Genomic DNA, 22,814 nt, shown 5'->3' with positions numbered 1-22,814 from the left:
CCTAGGTAAGTTCATTCCTAGGTATTTTATTCTTTTTGTTGAAATGATAAATGGGAGTGTTTCCTTAATTTCTCTTTCAGATTTTTCATCATTAGTGTATAGGAATGCAAGAGATTTCTGTGCATTAATTCTGTATCCTGCAACTTTACCAGATTCATTGATTAGCTCTAGTACTTTTCTGGTGCCATCTTTAGGATTCTCTATGTATACTATCATGTCCTCTGCAAACACTGACAGTTTTACTTCTTCTTTTACAATTTGTATTCCTTTTATTTCTTTTTCTTCTCGGATTGCCATGGCTAGGACTTCCAAAACTATGTTGAATAATAGTGGCGAGACTGGACCTCCTTGTCTCGTTCCTGATCTTAGAGGAAATGCTTTCAGTTTTTCTCCATTGAGAATGATGTTTGTTGTGGGTTTGTCGTATATGGCCTTTATTATGTTGAGCTAATTTCTTCTATGCCCACTTTCTGGAGAGTTTTTGGAATTTTGTCAAAAGCTTTTTCTGCATCTATTGAGATGATCATATGGTTTTTATTCTTCAATTTGTTAACATGGTGTATCACATTGATTGATTTGCATATACTGAAGAATCCTTGCATCCCTGGGATAAATCCCACTTGATTATGGTGTATGATCCTTTTAATGTGTTGTTGGATTCTGTTTGCTAGTATTTTGTTGAGGATTTTTGCATCTATATTCATCAGTGATATTGGTCTGTAATTTTCTTTTTTCATAGTATCTTTGTCTGGTTTTGGTATCAGGGTGATGGTGGCCTCATTGAATGAGTTTGGGAGTCATCCTTCCTCTGCAATTTTTTGAAAGAGTTTGAGAAGGATAGGTGTTAGCTCTTCTCTAAATGTTTGATAGAATTCACCTGTGAAGCCATCTGGTCTTAGACTTTGTTTGCTGGAAGATTTTTAATCACAGTTTCAATTTCAGTGCTTGTGACTGGTCTGTTCATATTTTCTATTTCTTCCTGGTTCAGTCTTAGAAGGTTATACCTTTCTAAGAATTTGTCCATTCTTCCAGGTTGTCCATTTTATTGGCATAGAGTTGCTTGTAGTAGTCTCTTAGGATGCTCTGTATTTTCACAGTGTCTGTTGTAACTTCTCCTTTTTCATTTCTAATTTTATTGATTTGAGTCCCCTCCTTCTTTTTCTTGATGAGTCTGGCTAAAGGTTTATCAATTTTGTTTATCTTCTCAAAGAACCAGCTTTTAGTTTTATTGATCTTTGCTATTGTTCTCTTTGTTTCTGTTTCATTTATGTCTGCTCTGATCTTTATGATTTCTTTCATTCTGCTAACTTTGGGTTTTGTTTGTTCTTCTTTCTCTAGCTCCTTTAGGTGTAAGGTTAGATTGTTTATTTGAGATATATCTTGTTTCTTGAGATAGGCTTGTATTGCTATAAACTTCCCTCTTAGAACTGCTTTTGCTGCATCCCATAGGTTTTGTATCGTGTTTTCATTGTCATTTGTCTCTAGGTATTTTTTGATTTCTTCAGTGGTCTCTTGGTTATTTAGTAACGTATTGGTTAGCCTCCATGTGTTTGTGTTTTTTACGTTTTTTTCCCTGTAATTGATTTCTAATCTCATAGCATTGTGGTCAGAAAAGATGTTTGATATGATTTCAATTTTCTTAAATTTACTGAGGCTTCATTTGTGACCCAAGATGTGATCTATCCTGGAGAATGTTCTGTGTGCACTTGAGAAGAAAGTGTAATCTGCTGTTTTTGGATGGAATGTCCTATAAATGTCAATTAAATCTATCTGGTCTGTTGTGTCATTTAAAGCTTGTGTTTCCTTATTAATTTTCTGTTTGGATGATCCGTCCATTGGTGTATGTGAGGTGTTAAAGTCCCCCACTATTACTGTGTTACTGTCGATTTCCTCTTTTAGAGCTGTTAGTACTTGCCTTATTTATTGAGGTGCTCCTATGTTGGGTGCATATATATTTATAATTGTTATATTTTCTTCTTGGATTGATCCCTTGATCATTATGTAGTGTCCTTCCTTGTCTCTTGTAACATTCTTTATTTTAAAGTCTGTTTTATCTGATATGAGTATTGCTTCTGCAGCTTTCTTTTGATTTCCATTTGCATGGAATATCTTTTTCTATCCCCTCACTTTCAGTCTGTATGTGTCCCTAGGTCTGAAGTGGGTCTCTTGTAGACAGCATATATATGAGTCTTGTTTTTCTATCCATTCAGCAAGCCTGTGTCTTTTGGTTGGAGCATTTAATCCATTCGCGTTTTAGGTAATTATTGATATGTGTGTTCCTGTTACCATTTTTAATTGTTATCGGTTTGTTTTTGTAGGTCCTTTTCTTCTCTTGTGTTTCCCACTTAAAGAAGTTCCTTTAGCATTTGTTGTAGAGCTAGTTTGGTGGTGCTGAATTTTCTTAGCTTTTGCTTGTCTGTAAAGCTCTCCATCGAATCTGAATGAGATCCTTGCTGGGTAGAATAATCTTGGTTGTAGGTTCTTCCCTTTCATCACTTTAAATATGTCATGCCACTCCCTTCTGGCTTGTAGAGTTTCTGCTGAGAAATCAGCTCTTAACCTTACGGGAGTTCCCTTGTATATTATTTGTCATTTTTCCCTTGTTTTCAGTAATTTTTGTTTGTCTTTAATTTTTGTCAGTTTGATTACTATGTGTCTCGGTGTCTTTCTCCCCGCGTTTATCCTGCCTGGGAGTCTCTGCACTTCCTGGACTTGGGTGGCTATTTCCTTTCCCATTTTAGGGAAGTTTCGACTATAATCTCTTCAAATATTTTCTCAGGTCCTTCCTCTCTCTCTTCTGCATCTGGGACCCCTGTAATGTGAATGTTGTTGTGTTTAACGTTGTCCCAGAGGTCTCTTAAGCTGTCTCCATTTCTTTTCATTCTTTTTTCTTTATTCTGTTCCACGGCAGTGAATTCCACCAGTTTGTCTTCCAGGTCACTTATCCGTTCTTCTGCCTCAGTTATTCTGCTATTGATTCCTTCTAGTGTATTTTTCATTTAAGTTATGGTATTGTTCATTTCTGTTTGTTTGTTCTTTAATTCCTCTCGGTATTTGTTCTTTAATTCTTATAGGTCTTTGCTGTCTCTTGTAACATTCTTTATTTTAAAGTCTGTTTTATCTGATATGAGTATTTCAACATTTCTTGAATCTTCTCGATCTTTGCCTCCATTCTTTTTCCTAGGTCCTGCATCATCTTCACTATCATTATTCTGAATTCTTTTTCTGGAAGGTTGCCTATCTCCACTTAATTTAATTGTTTTTCTGGGGTTTTATCTTGTTCCTTTATCTGGTACAAAGTCCTCTGCCTTTTCATTTTGTCTATCTTTTTGTGAACATGGTTTTCCTTCCACAGGCTGCAGAATTATAGTTCTTGCTTCTGCTGTCTGCCCTCTGGTCGGTATTTCTTTATATGATTCTGTATCATCCATATTCTTTGAAATAAGCATCTCTCACTTAAGTAACCAAAAAACTAAAACTTGTAAGGCACAAAAGAAAATCCTGCTACTAAAAGTACCAGCGAGGAGAATAACTAACAGCTAATGATTTTTGAGAACGTCTGTGTTCTCGGAAATTATCTGAAGCCTCTTTTGGGCACTCATACATTTGCTCCTCAAGGGCTCCCAAGAACGTAGGGGTTGTTGTCAGCCCATTTTACAGAGTCAGGAACTGAGGTACAGGGAGCATTTGTGCTGTGACCACAGACACACAGGGTGCAGCGGAGCCTGACACTGCCCTTCCTGTAGTGTCCTAACCCCCACTCAAGGCAGGAATCATCCCTGTCCTATTCCACCAGTGACCCTCAGAAATACTAATGGATTTGCCTGATTTTAGAGTAAGGAGAGGCACTGGGAGAAGCCCCTGAGTTTCTGGATGGCCTTTTTGCTTTTGCTTTCAGCCACATAAAGAGTTTGTGCCTTCAGCTCCTCAGTGACAGCCTTCGCCACTGTGTCCCTGCCCCGATGGGCTGTTGGTATAGAAGCCAGGCCCCGTGTCACACTCCAGCAAAGAGAAGAATAAAGGCTTGGAGGGAAGGGTCAGCATTTTCTCCTTTACAGGATACCACATGTGCAGCTGTAGCCTGCCCAGTGACTGGCCTCCTCCTGCTTGTCCACTAGGGGGCAGGAAATAGCAGGCCTTCAGGTGGGTCTGGCTGCAGAAGACTCAGGGCCCACCGAGAGGAGGAAAAGCGGGCACCCACAGCGTATTTCCCTTCCCCTGGCTCTTCTAGCTCTTCTAGCACCCAGCAAAGCCAAGGAGCATCAGTGGAAACAAACATCTATGAAGTACTTCATCTGGACCAGGAGTCACGCTGGGCCCTTACATCTGCTTTCATTTATCCCTCCCTGCAAGCGCTATGAAATACATCTTACTAGCATCTCCCCTTTTCAGATGTGGAAACTAACAGAGGTGAGGGACTTGCCCAGGGCTGCCAGCACTTAAGTGGCAGCACCAGGATTCACACCCAGCCAGGCTCTAGAACCCACTGTTAACCCCACTCACCACACCCACCTCTGAAGCCCGGTGGTTTCTATCCACATCCTCGTTGTGGTGCAAGGTGTGAGAAGCAGGTGGCTACCTGTGAGCGGCGGGGTTTGGGGTTGGGTTTGGTTGTTATTCTTTAAGTTTGCTTATTTGTGCTTGAGCTCACTGGAGACCCAGTCCTGCAGAGGGCACCAGGGGTCAGCTGCCCCCCTAGAACCAGGGGCCCTGGAGCAAGCTGCTTAACCTCTGTGAGCCTCAGGTCCTCCTGGGATACAGCTGGCATGACGGCACCCGCCTCATCGCATTGTTAGAAGGGATCATGAAATAACGTGCATAAACCACATAGTCCAGACTCTGGCACCATACGATAAGCACTCGATAAATAGCCAGTGGCCATTTTTCTATAGGCACTTGTATGACACGTGTATGTATATGTGAAAATGTGATAATCATGTGTTTGTGCAGAAAACATATTCCAGCTTAACGAATTGTTGCAAAACAGACACCCACGTAGCCTGAAAATAGACCAAATACAAAACCAGCACCTGAGAACCCCCCACCCAACCCGTGCCTCCTTCACTGTAACCCCTCCCTCCCTCATGGGCAGCAGTGACCACAACCCTGACTTCTCTGCTATTCATTTCCCTGTTTTTCTTTATAGCTTGATTACCTAGTTATATATCACTACATGGTTTAATTTTGCCGCTTTCAATTCTGCGTAAGTGGAATCACACCAGTATGTATTCTTGCCTGTCTGTGTTCTTTTGGAATTACATCATTTAAGATTAATCCACGTTATTGATGATTTGTTTTCTCTGCTGTATAGTAATTCCAGTGTATGAAGATGAAGATGTCACCGTTTGTTTCTCTGTTGTTCTGTTGTTGGGCATTTGGGTTGTTTCCAGTTTGAGGATCTTACAAGATTGGGATGAGCATTCCTGGATGTGTCTCGCAGTGGGTTTCAGACTTTCTGTAGAGTATTTACCTAGGAATTAGGATTGTGGGTCATTGGGCGAGTTCCTCTTTGGTTTTACAGACACTGCCAAAGTTTTGCCAGAGTGGTTGTCTAATTTACACTCCTACCAGCAGTAAGCAAGAGTCCAGATTCCCTACATCCTTGCCAACACTGGGTATTATCAAGCTCTTCAATCAGCTAAAAATCTAATGACATTTCACTGGGCTTGTAATTTACATGTCCCTGAATTCTAATGAGGTTGAGCATCTTGTCCCATTCCATTGTTCCTTTGAACCTCCTCTTTTGTGAAGCACCTGTTAAGGTTTCTGCCCCCTTTCCACTGGTTTGTCTTTTTCTCATGGACTTATAGTAGTTTTTACATAGTCTCGATATGAGCCCTCCGATTCTTGTATGTGTGTTTTTCAGGATGTATGTTACATGTATGTTTTCCCACATCTTTGCTTTCCTAGTGGGCTCTTTTGATGAATCTAAGGAATGACCTTAATTTTAATGTAGACCAATTTGTCAAGCTCTTCTTTTAATGCTTCATGCTTTCTTTGTTTGGTTTAAAAAAATCTCTCCCTGCCCCCAACATTGTGACAGTACTTTTGTCTATTATCTTCCAGAAGCTTTATTGTTTTGCTTTTCACACAGGTCTCTGATATGCCTGGAATTGATTTTTTCATGTGTTGTGCAGCCGACTTTTTTTTCCTATAATTTCAAGTTGTCCTAGCACCATTCATGGAAAAATTCATCCTTCCCCCCACCGCTTTGTAGGCACGCTTTGTCATAAATCAGGCGTCCACGCAAGTATGGATCTGTTTCTGGGCTTTCTCTTCTGCTTTACTTGTACGTTTGCCGCTTCTTGTGCCAGAAACGCACTGTCTTCATCATTACAGCTTTAAAAGGAGTCCAGTAGGGTACGTCTTGACAATTCTTCTTCTTCTCCCAAGGTATCCAGGCTGGTCTTAGTTCTTCTGGTTCTATGTGTGTGACCTGATCCCTTTCTAGAGGCTGTCACGTCAGTCCCCTTGACACATTGCATCTAGAAGGAGGCACATTCCCAGCGCTGAGAGTGACACATGCAGAGAACACTGTCCAGGGAAAGAGCAGGCGGGGGCTGAGTCCCAGCTCTGCCCCTCCCCAGCTGGCTAAACTTGGGCAGACCACGGCCAAGAAGAGTTTCTCCCTCCCCGTTTTGTGTCACTGCTGTAACAAGTATTCTCATTCACACACCCTTTCAACAGATTGTGAGCTAACTGTCCTGGGCCAAACTGGGGACAGAAAGAAGAATAAGGCACCATTTCTGCCTCACAGGGCTTCAAGTCTCCTCCAGCATGTCTGGGACTGTGCCCCAGTCAATGCCAGGTCTGAAAAATGACCCACAAAAAAAATGTCCCATGGTCAAATGATTAACAAGCAGCTTCATGCAACATCCTGTCCTTAGAGATTCACATGTAGCAGGTATAAGATCTGAGATTGTCCTCAAATTTGCTTAACAATTGTATCACTGCTGTAGTAAGTTACCGCAAATTTAGTGGCTTAAGATAATATAAGTGTATTATCTTACATTGTGGAGGTCAGAAGTCCATAATGGGTCTCCCTGAGCTAAAAATCCAGGTGCCAGCAGGGCTGCCTTCCTTCTGGAGGATCCTTTCTGGAGGGGAGAATCCACTTTCTTGCTTTTCCCAGCTCCTAGAAGCCACCCACATTCTTGGCCTCAAGGCCCTGTCCTCTGTCTTCAAAGCCAGCAGTGACTAGTCAAGGCTTTCTCATGATGCCATTGCCCTGGTTCTGTGGTCTCATCTCCTTCTCTGACTCTGAGTTGTATTCCTCCTCCTCCTACATCTACAGGTCCTTCAAGATTACATTGGCCCACAAGGATAACCAGCATGATCTCTTTATTTTCAAGTCAATTGATTAGTGACCTTAATTCCATCTGGAGCCTTCGTTCTCTTTGGTCAGTTACAGTAACAGACACAGGTTCCGGGGATTAGGACATGGGCATCTTTGGGGACCATTATTTAACGTCCTATACGGTGGAACCCTTAGCCTGCGAGTGCACTCACCCCAGCTTGATAGCGCGTGTAGTGCATTGCTGTGTGTGTTCTTTACAGCACACGGTGCAGTGGGAGGTCTTTCTCTAGCCCCACTCCATCATGCACTGTCCTCTTTGGTGCTGACATCATAGGGTAGGTTGATTTGTTTATGGCCTTTCTTCTTCCCAAATACCAACTCCACAAAAAAGCAGGGATTTTGTCTGTTTTGTCCACAGCCGTATCTCAGCTCCTTGCACAGAGCCTGGCACCTATAGGTGCCATTATATATTTTGAATGATGGAGAATGGTTGGAGGTCTCTCCAATAAGACAGCAAGCTTCTTGAGGGCAAAATCCTCACCCAGTTCATCTGTCCTTCCCCTGCGTCCAGAGATGTCTGGTGCTAAGTAGGAAGATTGTATAGCATGGGTGGCAGATTTACACCAGAGGTTCTCAAACTTTCTGGGTTCATTGTACCCTTATTTTTCACAGAGCCCTGAGTCTGCAAGATATACCCAGCAATTGTGTTTATCAAGCAGTTAGGTCCAAATTACTTAATACACGTTTGAAAAAAATAACACACATCAATTGAAAGAAAAAAATATTTCTATTTTATTTTTAAATATGTATGATTACTTACTAATGGGTTGTGTGTCCCTGCTGGGGACTACATAGATTCTCAAACCTTGGAATCAGATTGGACTCCATTTCCTGTGTGCTGCATTGATTTCCACACCACGTTTGCTTTTTATCACAGCAGGTACTGAAAACTCAGTTCACAAAGACAGGATGTATTTGAAAGGAGTATTGCTTGATCCAGTGCTGAAACCATCAGCCACCTGGAGTGAGTAGTTGTGAGTGGTTGTATGAGTAGCATCTGACAGATGTTAGCTATCACTGGGTTTCCCTCCAAAACTTAAAACGTTTTGCGGTACCCCTGTGAGTTCACTGTGGTACCTCAAGGTGCCTCGACACACAGTTTGGGAACTGCAGATTTACACTAACCTAATTTACAGAAGGCCTCTGTTCAAACCAGGATGCCGGAGTTAGATCACCATGGGGGTCATGCCATTCTCTCTCCCTTTGTTCAGTCCTCACATCCCTGGGAAGCCAGGTTAGCATCAGAATGTGCTTGGCAGGTGGGCAGTCAGAGCAAGGGGGTGGACTCTGGACTCTGGTCGGCCAGTCCGTCTGGACCCTTGTGATGCTTGGGATTGTGGCTGCTTCCCCCGAGGAACCCTCTCTGGGGCTTGGCCTGCTCCCAGCATCAGAGACACAGGTGTCATCCATTTAACAAGCACTCATGGCTCTTTCTGGGTGCCAGACTCTGTTCTAAGAGCTTTACAAATACGAGGTCATTAAATCCTCCCTATAGTCCCGTGGAATAGGCCTAATATCATTCCCATTTTACAGATGAGAAAGCTGAGGCACAAGGAAGTTAAATAGACCCTTCCCAAGGTTCCCAGAGCTAGGAAGTGGTGGAGCTGGGATTTGAACCCAAGTGGCCCATACTCTCTACGGACCTGCTTGAAGGATGCTTTTCCCCTAAGGGGATGAGAGAAACCTGGCTTCAGAGCCCACTGTGCTGCTTTCTGACTCACTGTTGGGAAGTGAGGCGCTAAACCTTTCCTTCCGCTGTGAAATGGGCGCAGTAGACTCCCCGTCAGGGCCATTGAAAGAATTACAGTAGATTATGCTTGTAAAGCACCAGGCTCAGGGTAGCAGCACAGGAGGGGCCCTTCTCTCTCTGATCTCTGCGTCCCGGGCTCGCCTCCCCTCCCGTGTACACAGTCTGGCAGGCAGCAGGGGGCAGCACTGGGCCGCTGAAGAACCTTCTCTCCTGGACCTGGAGGCGCTCACCATTCAACGCAAGGATTCTGGATTTTAGGGCCGGACCATCTGTTTCTTGTCTATTTAGGCAGAACATTTTGGGGAGAGGGGGGTTGCTAAACAAGAACAAAATCACAGCCTGGTGGGATGAATCGAAAAGAGAGTGAAGAAGCAAATTCAGAAGTACCTTTCTGTAAGATCACAGCCTGCCTTGTGTGCGCTCAGGGGAACAGCATCCTCTAAAGACCCAGGGCTGTGCTCACCAATGCTGCTTGATTTGAGCTGTTATCCTAAGATATTTCTGAAGTGAAAAAGGGTGCTTCCTGATGCATGAGCCTCCCATCCCACCCCACCCCACCCCCACTACTGGATTGTCCCTTGGAAAATATTCAAGAACCCATTGCTGCTAGAGGTTTACTTGGTATCTCTCCGAGGAGGAGCTGCTTTAAAAATATTCCCTCACTTCAACTGAGGGGAAAAAATGTCCTTCACGCAAAAATACGCATCCTATGTCTTTTTTTCTTTTCTTTTCTTTTCTTTTGGCCATGAAGCTTGCAGGATCTCAGTTCCCTGACCAGGGATTGAACCCGGGCCACGGCAGTGAAAGCGCCGAATCCTAACCACTAGACCACCAGGGAAGTCTCCCTACCTCCTTCTTTGGTTTTGGGAATGGGATCCTACCAGGTTTCTTTGGGGGAGAATTCTGTCCTGTTCAAATGGAAAGCCACAATTCAGCGTTTTGGTGACCCGTGTCCTGTCCTAAAGTAACCAGATGGAGGGACCACCTTGGCACGTGGCTTCTCTGCAGTGGCGTCTGCCCATCCGAGCTGCCAGAACGGATGGCTGGCCTGTCTGGGCCTGGTGGGGCTCTTGTGGGCAGCTGAGCTTGAGGGATGCCCTTCCTTTTGTGTCATAACTTGCACAAGGGCAGGACACCCAGGGCCTGGAGTCTCCAGCTGTCCCATGATGCTGGCTGGTCCACACTCCCACACCCTCCACTGCCCCCATGTGGGGGAGGGGTAACAGAACACTCTCCACACAAGCTTTTTTTTTTTTTTATTTTTGGCTGAGTTGGGTCTTCATTGCTGTGCGCGGGCTTTCTCTAGTTGTGGCGAGTGGGGGCTACTCTTCGTTGCGGTGCGCGAGCTTCTCATTGCGGTGGCTTCTCTTGTTGCAGAGCACGGGCTCTAGGCACACGAGCTTCAGTAGTTGCAGCATGTGAGCTCAGTAGTTGTGGCACACGGGCCCTAGAGCACACGGGCTTCAGTAGTTGCAGCACATGGGCTCAGTAGTTGCGGCGTGCGGGCTGTAGAGCACAGGCTCAGTAGTTGTGGCGTACAAGCTTAGTTGCTCTGCGGCATGTGGGATCTTCCCGGACCAGAGATCGAACCCTTGTCGCCAGCACTGTCAGGCAGATTCTTAACCACTGCGTCACCAGTGGTTAAGTCCCAACACAAGCTTTAAAGCTCACTGGTTGTTTCTTTCCAATGATACTAAAAGCTTGGTCCTTTGACCTATTCAGTTTTAATTATCATTTTCATTGTTCAATCTGTAGGGGGTGGAGCAGTGATTATTACATTGAATGGGGGGGTATTTAATTTGCATGAAAAGAGGCATGTTATCATGGGGGCGCTGCTGGGGGTCAGGGTGATGGCTAGGACTATGGAAGGGGCGTCAGAAGAGTAGTTGCAGCACGCCTGGCAAGAGAATTGTGTTCTATCTCTGTGCCCCTTTCTTTTGGGACAGGCTGAGTAGTTAGTTTACTTGCTGAGGCATCTTTAGAGTGCCAGGGGCTGACCAGTGGCTCCCCTCAGCCTGCAGCCTGGACAGAAGGATAGAGCTGGCTTCATGATTTTGTCCTGAAGCAGAAAGCCCTTCAGTCTACCTCAGGTACAGCTCTTGCCTTGGACACCCCCTGTCCACACCCGTGCCCCTGTGTCTTTCTCAGCATCACTTCCTACTTTGTTTCCCCCATCTACCGAAGAAGACCGAAGCCAAGACCAGCTCTGCTCCCTAACTCTGCCCAGCTAAGGCCTAATTCCTCCTAATTCTAGCCCATACTTGAAAGAGCACCACGTTCTAGACTTTTCCAAAAACACCCCACCTTTCTCAATTTTCTCTGGTCGGTTATCTCAACCTAAGTTGTGACAAACCAGAGCCAGTGTTTTAACAAAGTGGATTCTGCTGCTCTCCAGATTCCTATCAACAGGAATAACTGGGAGACCGGAGGTCATCTGCTGGGTACAGGAGCAGCTCTTTTGAGGCCCTTGAGCTTCTAGATGGTTCCATATCAGAGTAGGATTTCACTGAGGGTGAATTCAGCCCCATTCCTGTGATAGAAACCATCCTCTTTTCATCCTGTCCTTCATTAAACAGCATTCCTTGTAAGCCATCTTTAAGTGGTTGCTTTGGGGTTCTGGGTCCTTGTCTGTAAATGAGGAAGACGTGGCTCCTTCGCCAGGTATCTAAAAAACAGTTAAGGTGTCTATAGTTTCCTCTACAAGTCAGTGAGCTCCAGGAAGGCCTGGATTGTTGACTCTGTACTTCGATGCTGAGTCCCCATCCCTGAGAAGGCTTCTTGGCACATAGAAGGAACTCAATAAGTATGGACTGAGTGGATGAATATTTGAGCAGTTCCATGATGACATCACTGGGAGATTTCAGGCTGAGTTAGTCTACCCTGCGAACAGACCAGAACTATCCTCCACTGAGCTCAGCTTCCCTCTGGTTGAATCCATTTCCTACCTTGTTCCTCGTGTGCCCACATGGGCTTGTTAGTACCCACACTCCAGGCTGTCTGCTTAGGTTGAACTGACCCATGTATTGATTGTCCCCACAGGCAGCCAGCTTCCTAAGAAAAAGCCACTTCTTCACTCTTATGTTTTATTCCCAGGGCCTTGTGAGCTATCAGTGCTCAAGTTGAAATTTAGTTAAATACGGACAGCCTGTGAGTTTTTAGTTTGGGCTCAGTACTTTTCCAGAATGACCAAAAGGTTTGTGCAAAATTCCAGATACTATATCCATCAGATACGTTACTTAATCACGTACCTAGTCCCACCTTCTCAAGTCCTACAGAAGAGCTTGAGACCTGAACAGCTGTTACAACAACAGAGAGCAATTCCAAAAATGTGGGGGCGGGGGGGGGGGACTGCCAAACTGAAATTAATAAAATGTTTAATTAAATGTGCTCAGGGCATACCATTATGTCAGCTTTGTTGTTTGCTAAATTTAATGCCTGTAAACATTTCATTACATGTGAGAATAATTTGTGGCTTCAACTTTTCTCACTTCACGAGACTCCCTGAGTTTGCACAATGAGCGCTGAGACATCTTCGCCAACCGTAAATTAATTGAATTACATAAAGCCAAATAAATGCGAAAGCAAAATTATAAAAATCCTTCCCAAAACGTTTATGGAAGAAAAAATATTTCATGATAGACATGGACGTATTTTAATGGGTTTAGTATGATATGGGGTGGAGTCCTCTAAAAGTAACTGTACTTGGAGCCCACAAATTTTTCAAAGCAACCTGTTGAAACTATAGAATTCCTGCATGACAGTGCTTCCATAGAGTTTCCAAAACTTAGAAATACTAGCTTTCCCCTCTAGGATTTTTAGACGCATTCCTCTCATGTCATTTGTCTAATCAGACCTCTCATCTGATCAATGTAAAACAGTTTTCTTGAGCTTTGGCAATTTTGCTCAATAAATGGCTTCGGCTTTTAATCTAATCTTGCTTTCATCTTCTTCTTTCAGGAATCCTGTTCACGATGCTGGTGTTTGGACCAGCCTGTGGATTTATCCTGGGCTCTTTCTGTACCAAAATCTATGTGGATGCAGTCTTCATTGACACAAGTAAGGAATTTATCTCAATTTCCAAGCGCCGCCCACAAGCCCTTCCTCCACCATAAAGGAGCCCCAGCCTCTGGGTTCTAAAACCTTCCTACTAGCTGCAGCCCTAATGCATCCACTTCTCTAGCTGGTGGCCCCCTTGAGATTAGAGGAAAGATTGGGTCATGAATTTGGTACAGAGGGTCTGGCTTGAAGCATGTGCTCTGCTCGTGTCTACCTAGAGACTGAATAACCCCCTAAGGTTGATTTCACTCCTCAAATCTGAATTTTCCTCATCTGTAAACTCAGGGTAAAAAAACTTATATCTGCCTTGAAGGGCTTTTGTAAGATAAATGAGGGAACAGATGTGGACATGCCTGGCATACACACATACTCATTGAATGTTGGTCCATGAACCCGCATGAGGACCCTATTTCTTAAACTAAAAGTTGGAGCACGTGTTCAAGTGCAAATGTACACGTGGGGTCAAGGAGACAGAATATTTGAAAATTGTTTCTGTAAGACACTGCCGTGGTGGGCTTTCTAAGGAAATATACCATACCTCAAGCCCATTTTAAGCGGCATGTCTTGTGTTCTTGGCAGGAAGAGCAAGTGTATGTCAGCCTGCTCTGGGCCCCCCCATCCCTAGCATACCTGGATTGAACAGCGTGCTAGTTGAGATGTGCTAGGCTATGCAGTAGTAACAGACAATTCCCAAATCAAAGTGATTTTATGCAGCCAAAGTTTATTTCTCAGCCATACTGCATATCCAGTGCAGGTTGGTGGTGTTTGGGGGGTGGAGGGTGAGACTTGCCTACTGTCGTCCCTCCAGGACCCAGGCTCACAGAAGTTTCATCTGACTCCTGCCTGCCCAGTCGCCGAGGCAGGAAACCAGCTCCTGTTCAGAAATGACACACATTGTTTCTATTTACATTTCAATGACCACAGCAAGCCACCTGGTGTATTAATCTGTGGCTTTGTGACAAATGACCCCAAACTTCGTGACTTTAAACAATAGGTATTTTCTCACAGTTTATTTCTCTGGGTCTGGAACCCAGGAGCAGCTTAGCTGGATGGTTCTGACTCAGGGTCCCTCATGAGGCTGCAGTCAAGGTGTTGAGCTGGTATCAAATCATCTGAAAGCCCACCTGGAGGGGCTGCACTTCCAAACTCACCCCACGGCTGTTGGCAGTCCTTGACAGGTGGGCTGTCAGGCCGGCTCCCACGGATCTCTGTACAGGGCTAACCTCGGCATGGCCTCCCTGGAGCAAACAACCCAAGAAAGGGTAAGAGCACCTGAGACAAAGCCGCAGTCTTTTATAACCTAGTCTCACAAGTGACACCTCATTGCTTCTGCTGCGTTTTGTGTGTTAGAAGCAAGCCACTTGTTTCCGTACACTTGGAAGAAGGGATCATTTCACAAGGACGTGAATTCCAGGGGTGGGGATCGTTGGAGGCCGTCTCAGGCACTGCCCACTGTATGTGGTCACGACTCAACTGCGTGCCCGAAAGAGGGCGCTGTGTTCCTGTGCAGCTTAGTGAGTTGAGAAGCCATGTTTCCTTTCTCTCTGAAAACAGTGCAGGAAGCCTTTCCGGCTTCTTTGTCTCATCCCGATCTATTCCCAGGATCAATAAGAACTCTCAGTCGCCTGGTGTTCAATTCATCATCTCTTGACAGGGCTAAATTTACTAATTCACCCCAAAGACATAATCTGGTTTTAAATCCAATCAAGTCACTCTGTGATTCACTCCATTAATCCCAGTGATATATTTACTTGTAGCTAATGATGTTACAGATTTCCAAACGCGGGAGAAAAATCAAATGCAGCCTTATTTGTTTGTTCGTTTTAAAGTGCCGGGTCTGTTCAGGAGGGGATTGAATGCCGCTGTTTTGTAGCCCTTGGTTGGCCCTTTGAACCCTATTCCTAGCGGGTGGGATGACTGGTGGCCTGGTCAGAGAAACAACCCATGGTGACACGGTCAGCTGCCATCTTGCTTCTACGGACAGAAAGCCGGCTTCCGCCACTGCACCAAAGGCAGTACAGGACAGGAGTAGCAAAGGAGGGGAGGAAAGGGGGCACCCTCCCAGTGCATGGGGAAGGCTGCCTGCGGGGAGAAGGCAAGTGTCCAGGCAGCCTATCCTGCCCTCAGTGTATTAGCAGGGCCCCCTTGAATCAAAGCTTGTGGAATACCAGAATCCCTGAGCCGGAAAGAACCTCAGACATCATTCTCTTCCAACTCTTGCATTATGTAGATAAGGAAACTGATACCTAGAGAGGTAAAGGGATGTACCCAATCCAAGGGGTGTATCTATATAAAACCCAGGTCTCGGAGCAAGCATGTGGAGACACCCCTCGCCAAGATTCCTCTTGGGAATTAAATAGCATCTTTTTCTCAGTGACTAGAATGGCCAAGAGGTAGACAGGTGGCTGGAGGGGGCTTAGCCCATCCACTCGCAGCCCCCTCTGTATGCCATTCCCTTGCTCAGACCATCCCCTCAGTCTGGAGCGCCGTCCCCAGCCATTCTCCTCAACATCTGTCCTCACCTTTCAAGGCCCAGGTGAGTGTCATCTACGGTTCTAGACTCATTGGCAGTTTGAAGCCTCCCATACCTGAGACAGATGGGCGCGTTTCCGTTCCGTCTGGGCACCCTGCTGATGGCCGCCTTTCCCCAAAATGAGTTAATAGCGGACTTCCTATCTGATGAGTCTCGAAGGACTGAAGGATGTGTTGTGAGTCACCCTCGTGGTTTGCATCCCTTCTGAAGGCCCCCGGAGGGCTGGTGCCACCCTTTACCAGCAGAGGGCAGAAAAACATAATTTATTCTATTCAGGAGCCAGTCACAGAATTCCATAGTTGCCAGCAGTTTTCTAATCTTGTGACTGAAACTTGTCATTCTGTCTACGAGTGGATTGGGGCTGTATTTCGAGGAGTCGGTTCTCAGTTCTTTCAGGATGACCCTTCCCTGTCTTTTCCTCACCGACTAAGACAGAGCCCCTCTTTCGGGCTGTCCAGCCTATGGGAATGTGCCCTTAAGCATGAATGTACGGGGCCACGCACACAGCCATATGTTTCTGAAATTCCAGCTGCGAGTTGGGCAGGGGACTGGGAAAAGCAGTGGCCTGGGAATTGTGCGAGGTGGGCAAGGCAGGTCCCTGGGAGGCCCTTGTTATGGGGTAGTTGGAGGAGGGCATGTGCCTTTCACCAGGCAGCCTAGCAGCGGCTGAGGAAACAGGGTGAAGGCAGAGACCGGTGAGGGAGTCTGGTTGGAATCTGTGTGTCAGTGAGGCTGGGGCTGCAGGGGAGGTGGTTGGTTGTAGGAACAGGCCAGCTATGGGGCTGCAAGACCCCACGGGCAGCTCCCCAGGAGGGCTGCCCTGGCGGCACTCAGACACAGGGATTCTGCTGCTGCCGCCTTTCATCCGTGTCTGAGCCCTCTGTGGCTCCTTCGGCCCCTCTTCTTAAGGAGGACAGGTGCCTCCTCTGACAGCCTGGGGAAGGAATGATGGTGCCTGCAGAATTTCTTTTCTAGAATATCTTTGTAAAGCTGAGACCAGTCAAGAGCAGGACGTAGGAAGAAGAAGGGCCTGGTAGCAGAGTAGACCCCTGAGCACTGGACTGACCAAGCTTCACAGTGTGGGGTTAACAAACTGATGACAATGGCAGCCGTGAATTGACCCCTTTTTAAATACATTGAATGCCTCTTTGGAACCTCACAGATGATGTGTCCTCCTGCAGTGATTATGAGTTCTGAGTTCAAACATCAGACCAGACCTCCATTCACATCCCAACCACACCCCTAACGAGCTGTGTGGTCCTGGGGCCATTTCTCCTCATGCGTCTATGTGTGGATGACATGATCATGTTAATCATACAAAGCAGTTAATACAGTGCCTGGGGAATAGTAAACACACAGTAAAATTAGGTGTAATGAGGAACAGAGAGGTTAACTCACTGCACAGCCCAGGCCTATCTGACCCCAACTGGGCAGCTCACTTCCCTGAAACCTCTCCAGGAGTTTAGCCAGAAGCCTGCCCCCTTCCACGGACAGAGGCCTGGCTGAGATGCCCTGACTGCCAACACTTCCGTACAGACTGGCCCTAAGGCACACCAGCCCGCTCTGCTACAGCTGCACAGCGTTTGCAGCTGCAGCAAGATACGTCCATCCACTGGCTTCACAGAAAAGGTCGACAAGCAGAGAGCATCCAGCTCTGCCACCCTGGGGCTGGCTGCCACCGCCAGATTCCTTCACGTTGGACTAATTAGTCCAGTGGCTGGGATTCTGAACCATCCATGCTGTCCTCCATCCCCACCCCCTCCCTGTCTCCAGTTTCTAATTAGGTCTGGAACTTAATGATACTCTTGGACTTCTTGAGTCTCATAGCAAAAGTTTTACAAAGTAGGTTAGAAAAATAGGTAAATGGACTGAGGAAAACGAAGCAAAACTGCTCAGAGAGCCATAGTATCGCTCACGCATCAGTATGGCCTGGGACTTAGTCAGTGTTCCCAATTTGCTTTGATCTCTTCTTCTCGCAGTCTTGGGTATCCTCATGGGTGGCTTGGTTGGTTAGTTTTAAACTGGTTTAACCCCGTTCCTGGGGATTTCTTTCGTTTGAACCAACAATGGTAGTGGTCCTTGGAAATGGAGGGAAATCTCAACGAAGCCCGTATGTTTATATGACCTTCAACAGAGGGAACGAACAGCTGTCAAAGCTTGCTCAACTCACCCAAGGAAACTATGAAGCCCTCCAAATGTTGGATTCCAAGAATGCAAGAGTCAGAACAATAGGTTTTATAGAGCAGAAATCTTAACAAGCCTACAGACACATATGCAAAGGTAGACCCACCCTGTGCCGGCCTCATGGTGACCCAGGGGGGTGGCTCTCCCTGCTCCCCTCTGCTCCCTTCCCAGCATTTTTCCTCAGTGCCTGGAATGACCAAGGGGCAGGCAAGTGGCTGGAGGGAGCTTACCCAGGACACTCACAGAGTCCCCTGAGGATGCCAGGCCTTTGCTCGACTGTTCCCACAGCCCAAGATACTGTCTCCACCCTGTCCTTCTCAACATCTTTCCTTATCCACGGTTCTAGCTTCATTGGCAACTTGATGCATTCTAAGTAAATGAGACAGATTGGTGCTCTTCAGTTGTGTTCTGGGCATCTTCCTGACAGCAGCCTTCGCCAAAAGGCTGAAACTGCAGTCATTTTTTAAGATCAAGACACTAACTAGAACCAGATAGAAAGAGAAGTAGAGAGATTTTCATGCCTGGCCCCCTACCTGGACCTAAAAGAATACCATTGCTATTCTAAGCCTGCCCGGGACCACTTTTCTTAAAGGGTATGATTTTCATTTTTATTTTTTTGCGGTACGCGGGCCTCTCACCGTTGTGGCCTCTCCCATTGCGGAGCACAGACTCCGGACACGCAGGCTTAGCGGCCATGGCTCACGGGCCCAGCCACTCCGCAGCATGTGGGATCTTCCCGGACCGGGGCACGAACTCGTGTCCCCTGCATCGGAAGGCGGACTCTCAACCACTGCGCCAGCAGGGAAGCCCAAAGGGTATGATTTTTTATTTCCTAAGTCTTTTGTACTAGTCAGGGTAGGCTGAGTTATGCTGCAGTAACAAACACCCCCAAAATGTCAGTGACTTGGAAATACTAAAGGTTTATTTGCTGCGTGTGTTATATACCTGATGCAGGTCAGCAGGCACATTTTGTTCATTGTAGCTTCTCAGGCATCCTCTTAGGGAGAATTCCACATGCTTCGTGATCAGGCAGGAAAAAAGAGCATGGGGAATCATGCACCAGCTCATACACATCTCCACACGGAAGAGACATGTGTCTCCTCTTTCGCATTTCATTGGCAAAATTCTGTGGTGCGTGGCCACACCTAACTCCACAGTAAGGGAGGTGAAACCCTCCTCGTTCTCAGAGGAGGAGACCCAAATGCAGACATGGGTAATGTCTAGCAGACATGCTTTGCCAGGCCACGTAGAGAACTCCCCTTCAGCACAGGTAACGCTAGAACAATATCTGCTGAGCGATGACAGTTGCCAGGCAGGGGATGGGGGGTGGGGGTGGATATTCCTCTTAAATGGCCAAGATGCCTCCTGAAAATACTATTCATTGTAGAGATGGGTAGAGAAAAGAAGTGCCTCAGAAAAGACATTTCTCAGGCTGGTGTCAAGCATTTGTTGTCTTCCCAAGAGCCACCAAAATTGGGCTGAAGCTCCACTCACGAGGCTGACCAGTCCTGAGGGCAGCACACTCCAAAGCTGAGTGGTTTCTTCTTAGCCTGTTATTTCTCTCCCTGCCGCCGTCCTCTGGATAATTGAAATGGAGAGGAAAAAAAATCAATACTTCCCAGAATAGTCAACTGTGATTTTCCTGGCTCTGCAGATCCCTGCCCTCCGCGCATCTCCCTCCAGACCCGTCCCCCGCCCCTTCCCCAGCGGCAGGTGTGCTCTGAGGCTGACACAGACCGGGTACCCTCCCCTGTCTTAGGGATCGCGAGTGCGTGTCGGCTTTCCACCCACAGGCACAGGCCTACAGGGAGCGAGTTGCCAAATTCACATAAACATCCACCTCCCGCAGCGCAGCCCCTCTCGCGGGGATGTTTTCTCACACATAGAACAGTCACTGACTTCCTATCGAAAATATGACTTTCTACGTGCCACTGATTCTGTTCTGCCAAACAACTGCCAGGATTTCTCTCTCCCTACTGGCTCACATCTGCCGGATTTATGGGGCCCAAAGACAAAGGAGGGAAATACTGTAGCTCCCTTTTCCCGTCTTTTGTTTTCATTCATTGCTTGGCAGTAGGTGAGGAAAAACAGTAAGCGAAGAGATATGGGAACATATGTATATGTATAACTGATTCACTTTATTATAAAGCAGAAAGGAACACACCATTGTAAAGCAATTATACTCCAATAAAGATGTTAAAAAAAAAAAAAAACAGTAAGCGATTGGTGCAAACAGTCTTGCTTAGCTACCCAAGGTGGTGTGACTTCCTTTTCTCTTCTCTTGTTTGCACGAAGATGCTTTCCAGATCACCCTGTGTTTTCCCATGCCATACTCCTTTTAAAAAAAAGTCTGTACCTTAAAACTCCCATTTATATAAATATATCCCTAAAAATGAAACATTAAGAGCTCCCATAGATAAGAGCCGACTCTGTGTCAGGTGACGCTTTTTCATTACCTCTCATCCTGGAAACCACTGTCCATGACTATCATCTGTATTTCACAAATGCTGAAACTAAGGGTCAGGGAGGGTGAGTCACTTGCCCGGCATCACATGCTTGTAAGTAACAACGCTGGGATTCAGCCCCAAGCCCACTAGAGTGTACACTCTATAGAGTATATACTCCTCTCCGGCATGATGCCGCACAAAAGCAACTGGCCCATTCAGGTGCCCTGGTTATTGCTGCTGGGCTCGTGTCAGGGTCTCCAGGACAGAGACTACCGATGTTGCAAAGGCCAACTTACCAACTGTCAGAAGAGCTGGTGGTCTTACCCATTGCACAAAGCACAGGAATTATCCACTAAGGGCCCTCCAGGGAGCCCAAAACAAAGACCTGCCGGTCAAGAGGGAGAGAGTGTAGCCCTTGGCGACCGGATGCCTGTGTTCCAGTCTTCAGCTCCGTGGATGTAGACAAGGCACCCAGCCTTTCTAAGCCTCGATTTCTCCATCTATATGAAATAGGGACAGTAAAAGGCCCTGCCTTGTAGGGTTGCGGGGAGGGTTGATTGGAACAGTTAAGAATGCACTCCACATGGTGCCCTGCGCAGAGTAAGCCCTCAGTCAATGACGGCTGGTGTTTTCATTACTGTTAGCTGAAGAGTCTTCAGGGAGAGCACTTTACAGATGGGGGAGTGCTCATCTGGTGACTATGGTCATTTCTCTTGCCAAGCCCATCCATCCATCTGGTCCAGGCCTGCAGCCCTATTAGTTCTTAGCTCATATGCTGTGGTCCAGACCTCCAAGAATTTCCTTCCATGCTCCAGGTATATGGAATCATCATCAAAGAGACATCTCTAAGCAGCTCATGCAGGAGCGCCCTGCTCCGAAAGGCAGTTGTAGAGAGAGGGAAAAACATCTCCCAAGGGGTAAGCGGTAGCTTACATCTTCTTGACTTCAGCTGGCAGATCAAAGTAGTCACAGACAAGAGAGCCAAACCACATGCCTGTTGCCTTAAAGCATGGACCTTGCCTGCAGAGCTTTCTAAAAGAGGACTGGCCCCCCAGACCACAGGCCACAACCCATCCCCTAGCAGCTTGGAAACACGACCCTCAGCATAAATATGAAGCTAACATCATTGAAGTGCTTAAGCCCTTATCCTGAACACTTTGTGTCTGGTGGTGCTCATTTGATCTTCCTCACTCGATAAGGGTAAGTACCATCATAACATCAGTGTTATACACATCAGTCAGCTGAGGCATGAAGAGTTCAAAATTGCTGGCCTGAGGTCGCACAGCGAGAAGCGGGCAGGATTTCAGTCCAGGTATCCTGGCTCTTGATTTCCATTCTGCGCCACCCCGTGTGATCTGTGAACTGATTTAAGACGGGGGTGGGGTGTGGAATGGGATCTCAGGTTAGCTGCTTCGTAGGGGGTGCGAGTGAATATACATGGAAAACTATACCCTTGAGCGATAAATATTTCTGTTTCCCTGTGTGTTTGTTAGCAGACCTTCGCAGCTCTGCCAAGACAGTCAATTCCAGCCTAAATTCAGAGGGTGTCTGGCTTCTGTTTTTGTTTAGACTGATGCAAGCACAGGGTAGACAAGAAGATGAAGGAGGGAAAGCCATCAGCCTTCAGCTTGAGGAAAACCAGAAGCACGGCTCTGAAGCCCTAGGCTGCTTTGCCCATGGACCAGTCTTCCCCACCCCAGGCCATTTCCAGAGCCCTCGGCCTACCTGTAGAACTGATTGCAAACCTCCACCAAATGCCAGGCCCCACCAGGTCCCCTCCTGCTAACCGTGCTCTTTCCGATTGCAGGTAACCTGGACATCACCCCGGACGACCCCCGCTGGATCGGAGCCTGGTGGGGTGGGTTTCTGCTCTGCGGTGCCTTACTCTTCTTTTCTTCCGTCTGGATGTTTGGGTTTCCACAGTCTCTGCCCCCGCACTCAGACTCCGCCCTGGAGAGCGAACAGGCCATGCTCCCCGAAAGAGAATACGAGAGACCCAAGCCCAGCAATGGGGTCCTGAGGCACCCCCTGGAGCCGGACAGCAGTGCCTCCTGCTTCCAGCAGCTGAGAGGTAAGGGCGCCTCATTGGCAGGTGGCACTCAGGACCGGATGCTGGGGGATCTGAGATAGAATCACATTGGTTTTGCATGATTTGCCTTCCCTGGCCCTGTGCTTAACTGATCCCTGAGAAGTAAATGCACTTCATAAAGCAAACACAAAGTTACTACCCTTTAGCGAAGGGGCAGCAGACGAACCACCCCCCCACCCCAGGCCGAGAGCCCAGTGGCTAACATAGCACCTGATGTACGCTACACATAAATGTGCGTAGAAGGAAGAAAGGGAGCGAGGAAAGGAGGGAGCTGGACGTTTCATGGCCCTCCTTTGAACTCTTTCAGGCCACTTACAAGCGCATTGAAGCAGCGTAAGACTTTGAAGTTGGCTCCCTTTGCCTGATGCAGGCGTTCTGGAAAAGCCACATCCAAAGAG

General features: G+C 46.7%; 1 protein-coding gene across 3 annotated transcripts in view; it reads left to right on the top strand.

Annotated features, from left to right (window-relative positions):
* SLCO3A1 (solute carrier organic anion transporter family member 3A1) overlaps positions 1-22,814 on the top strand; it is a 318,998-nt gene that overhangs the window by 235,719 nt on the left and 60,465 nt on the right. For all 3 annotated transcript variants that reach the window (XR_010932283.1, XM_067695865.1, XM_067695851.1), the window contains exons 3-4: positions 13,065-13,163; positions 22,135-22,398. Coding sequence is in view for 2 of the 3 variants with exons in the window: in XM_067695865.1 (XP_067551966.1) it covers positions 13,065-13,163; positions 22,135-22,398 (363 nt within the window). In the remaining variant the exon portion in view is untranslated. The remainder of the gene's footprint in view (positions 1-13,064; positions 13,164-22,134; positions 22,399-22,814) is intronic.

This window comes from Pseudorca crassidens, chromosome 1, assembly GCF_039906515.1.
Source record: "Pseudorca crassidens isolate mPseCra1 chromosome 1, mPseCra1.hap1, whole genome shotgun sequence".
Taxonomy (NCBI): domain Eukaryota; kingdom Metazoa; phylum Chordata; class Mammalia; order Artiodactyla; family Delphinidae; genus Pseudorca; species Pseudorca crassidens.
The sequence above is the reverse complement of the archived record's forward strand: the minus strand, read 5'-3'. Positions and strand labels throughout refer to the sequence as shown.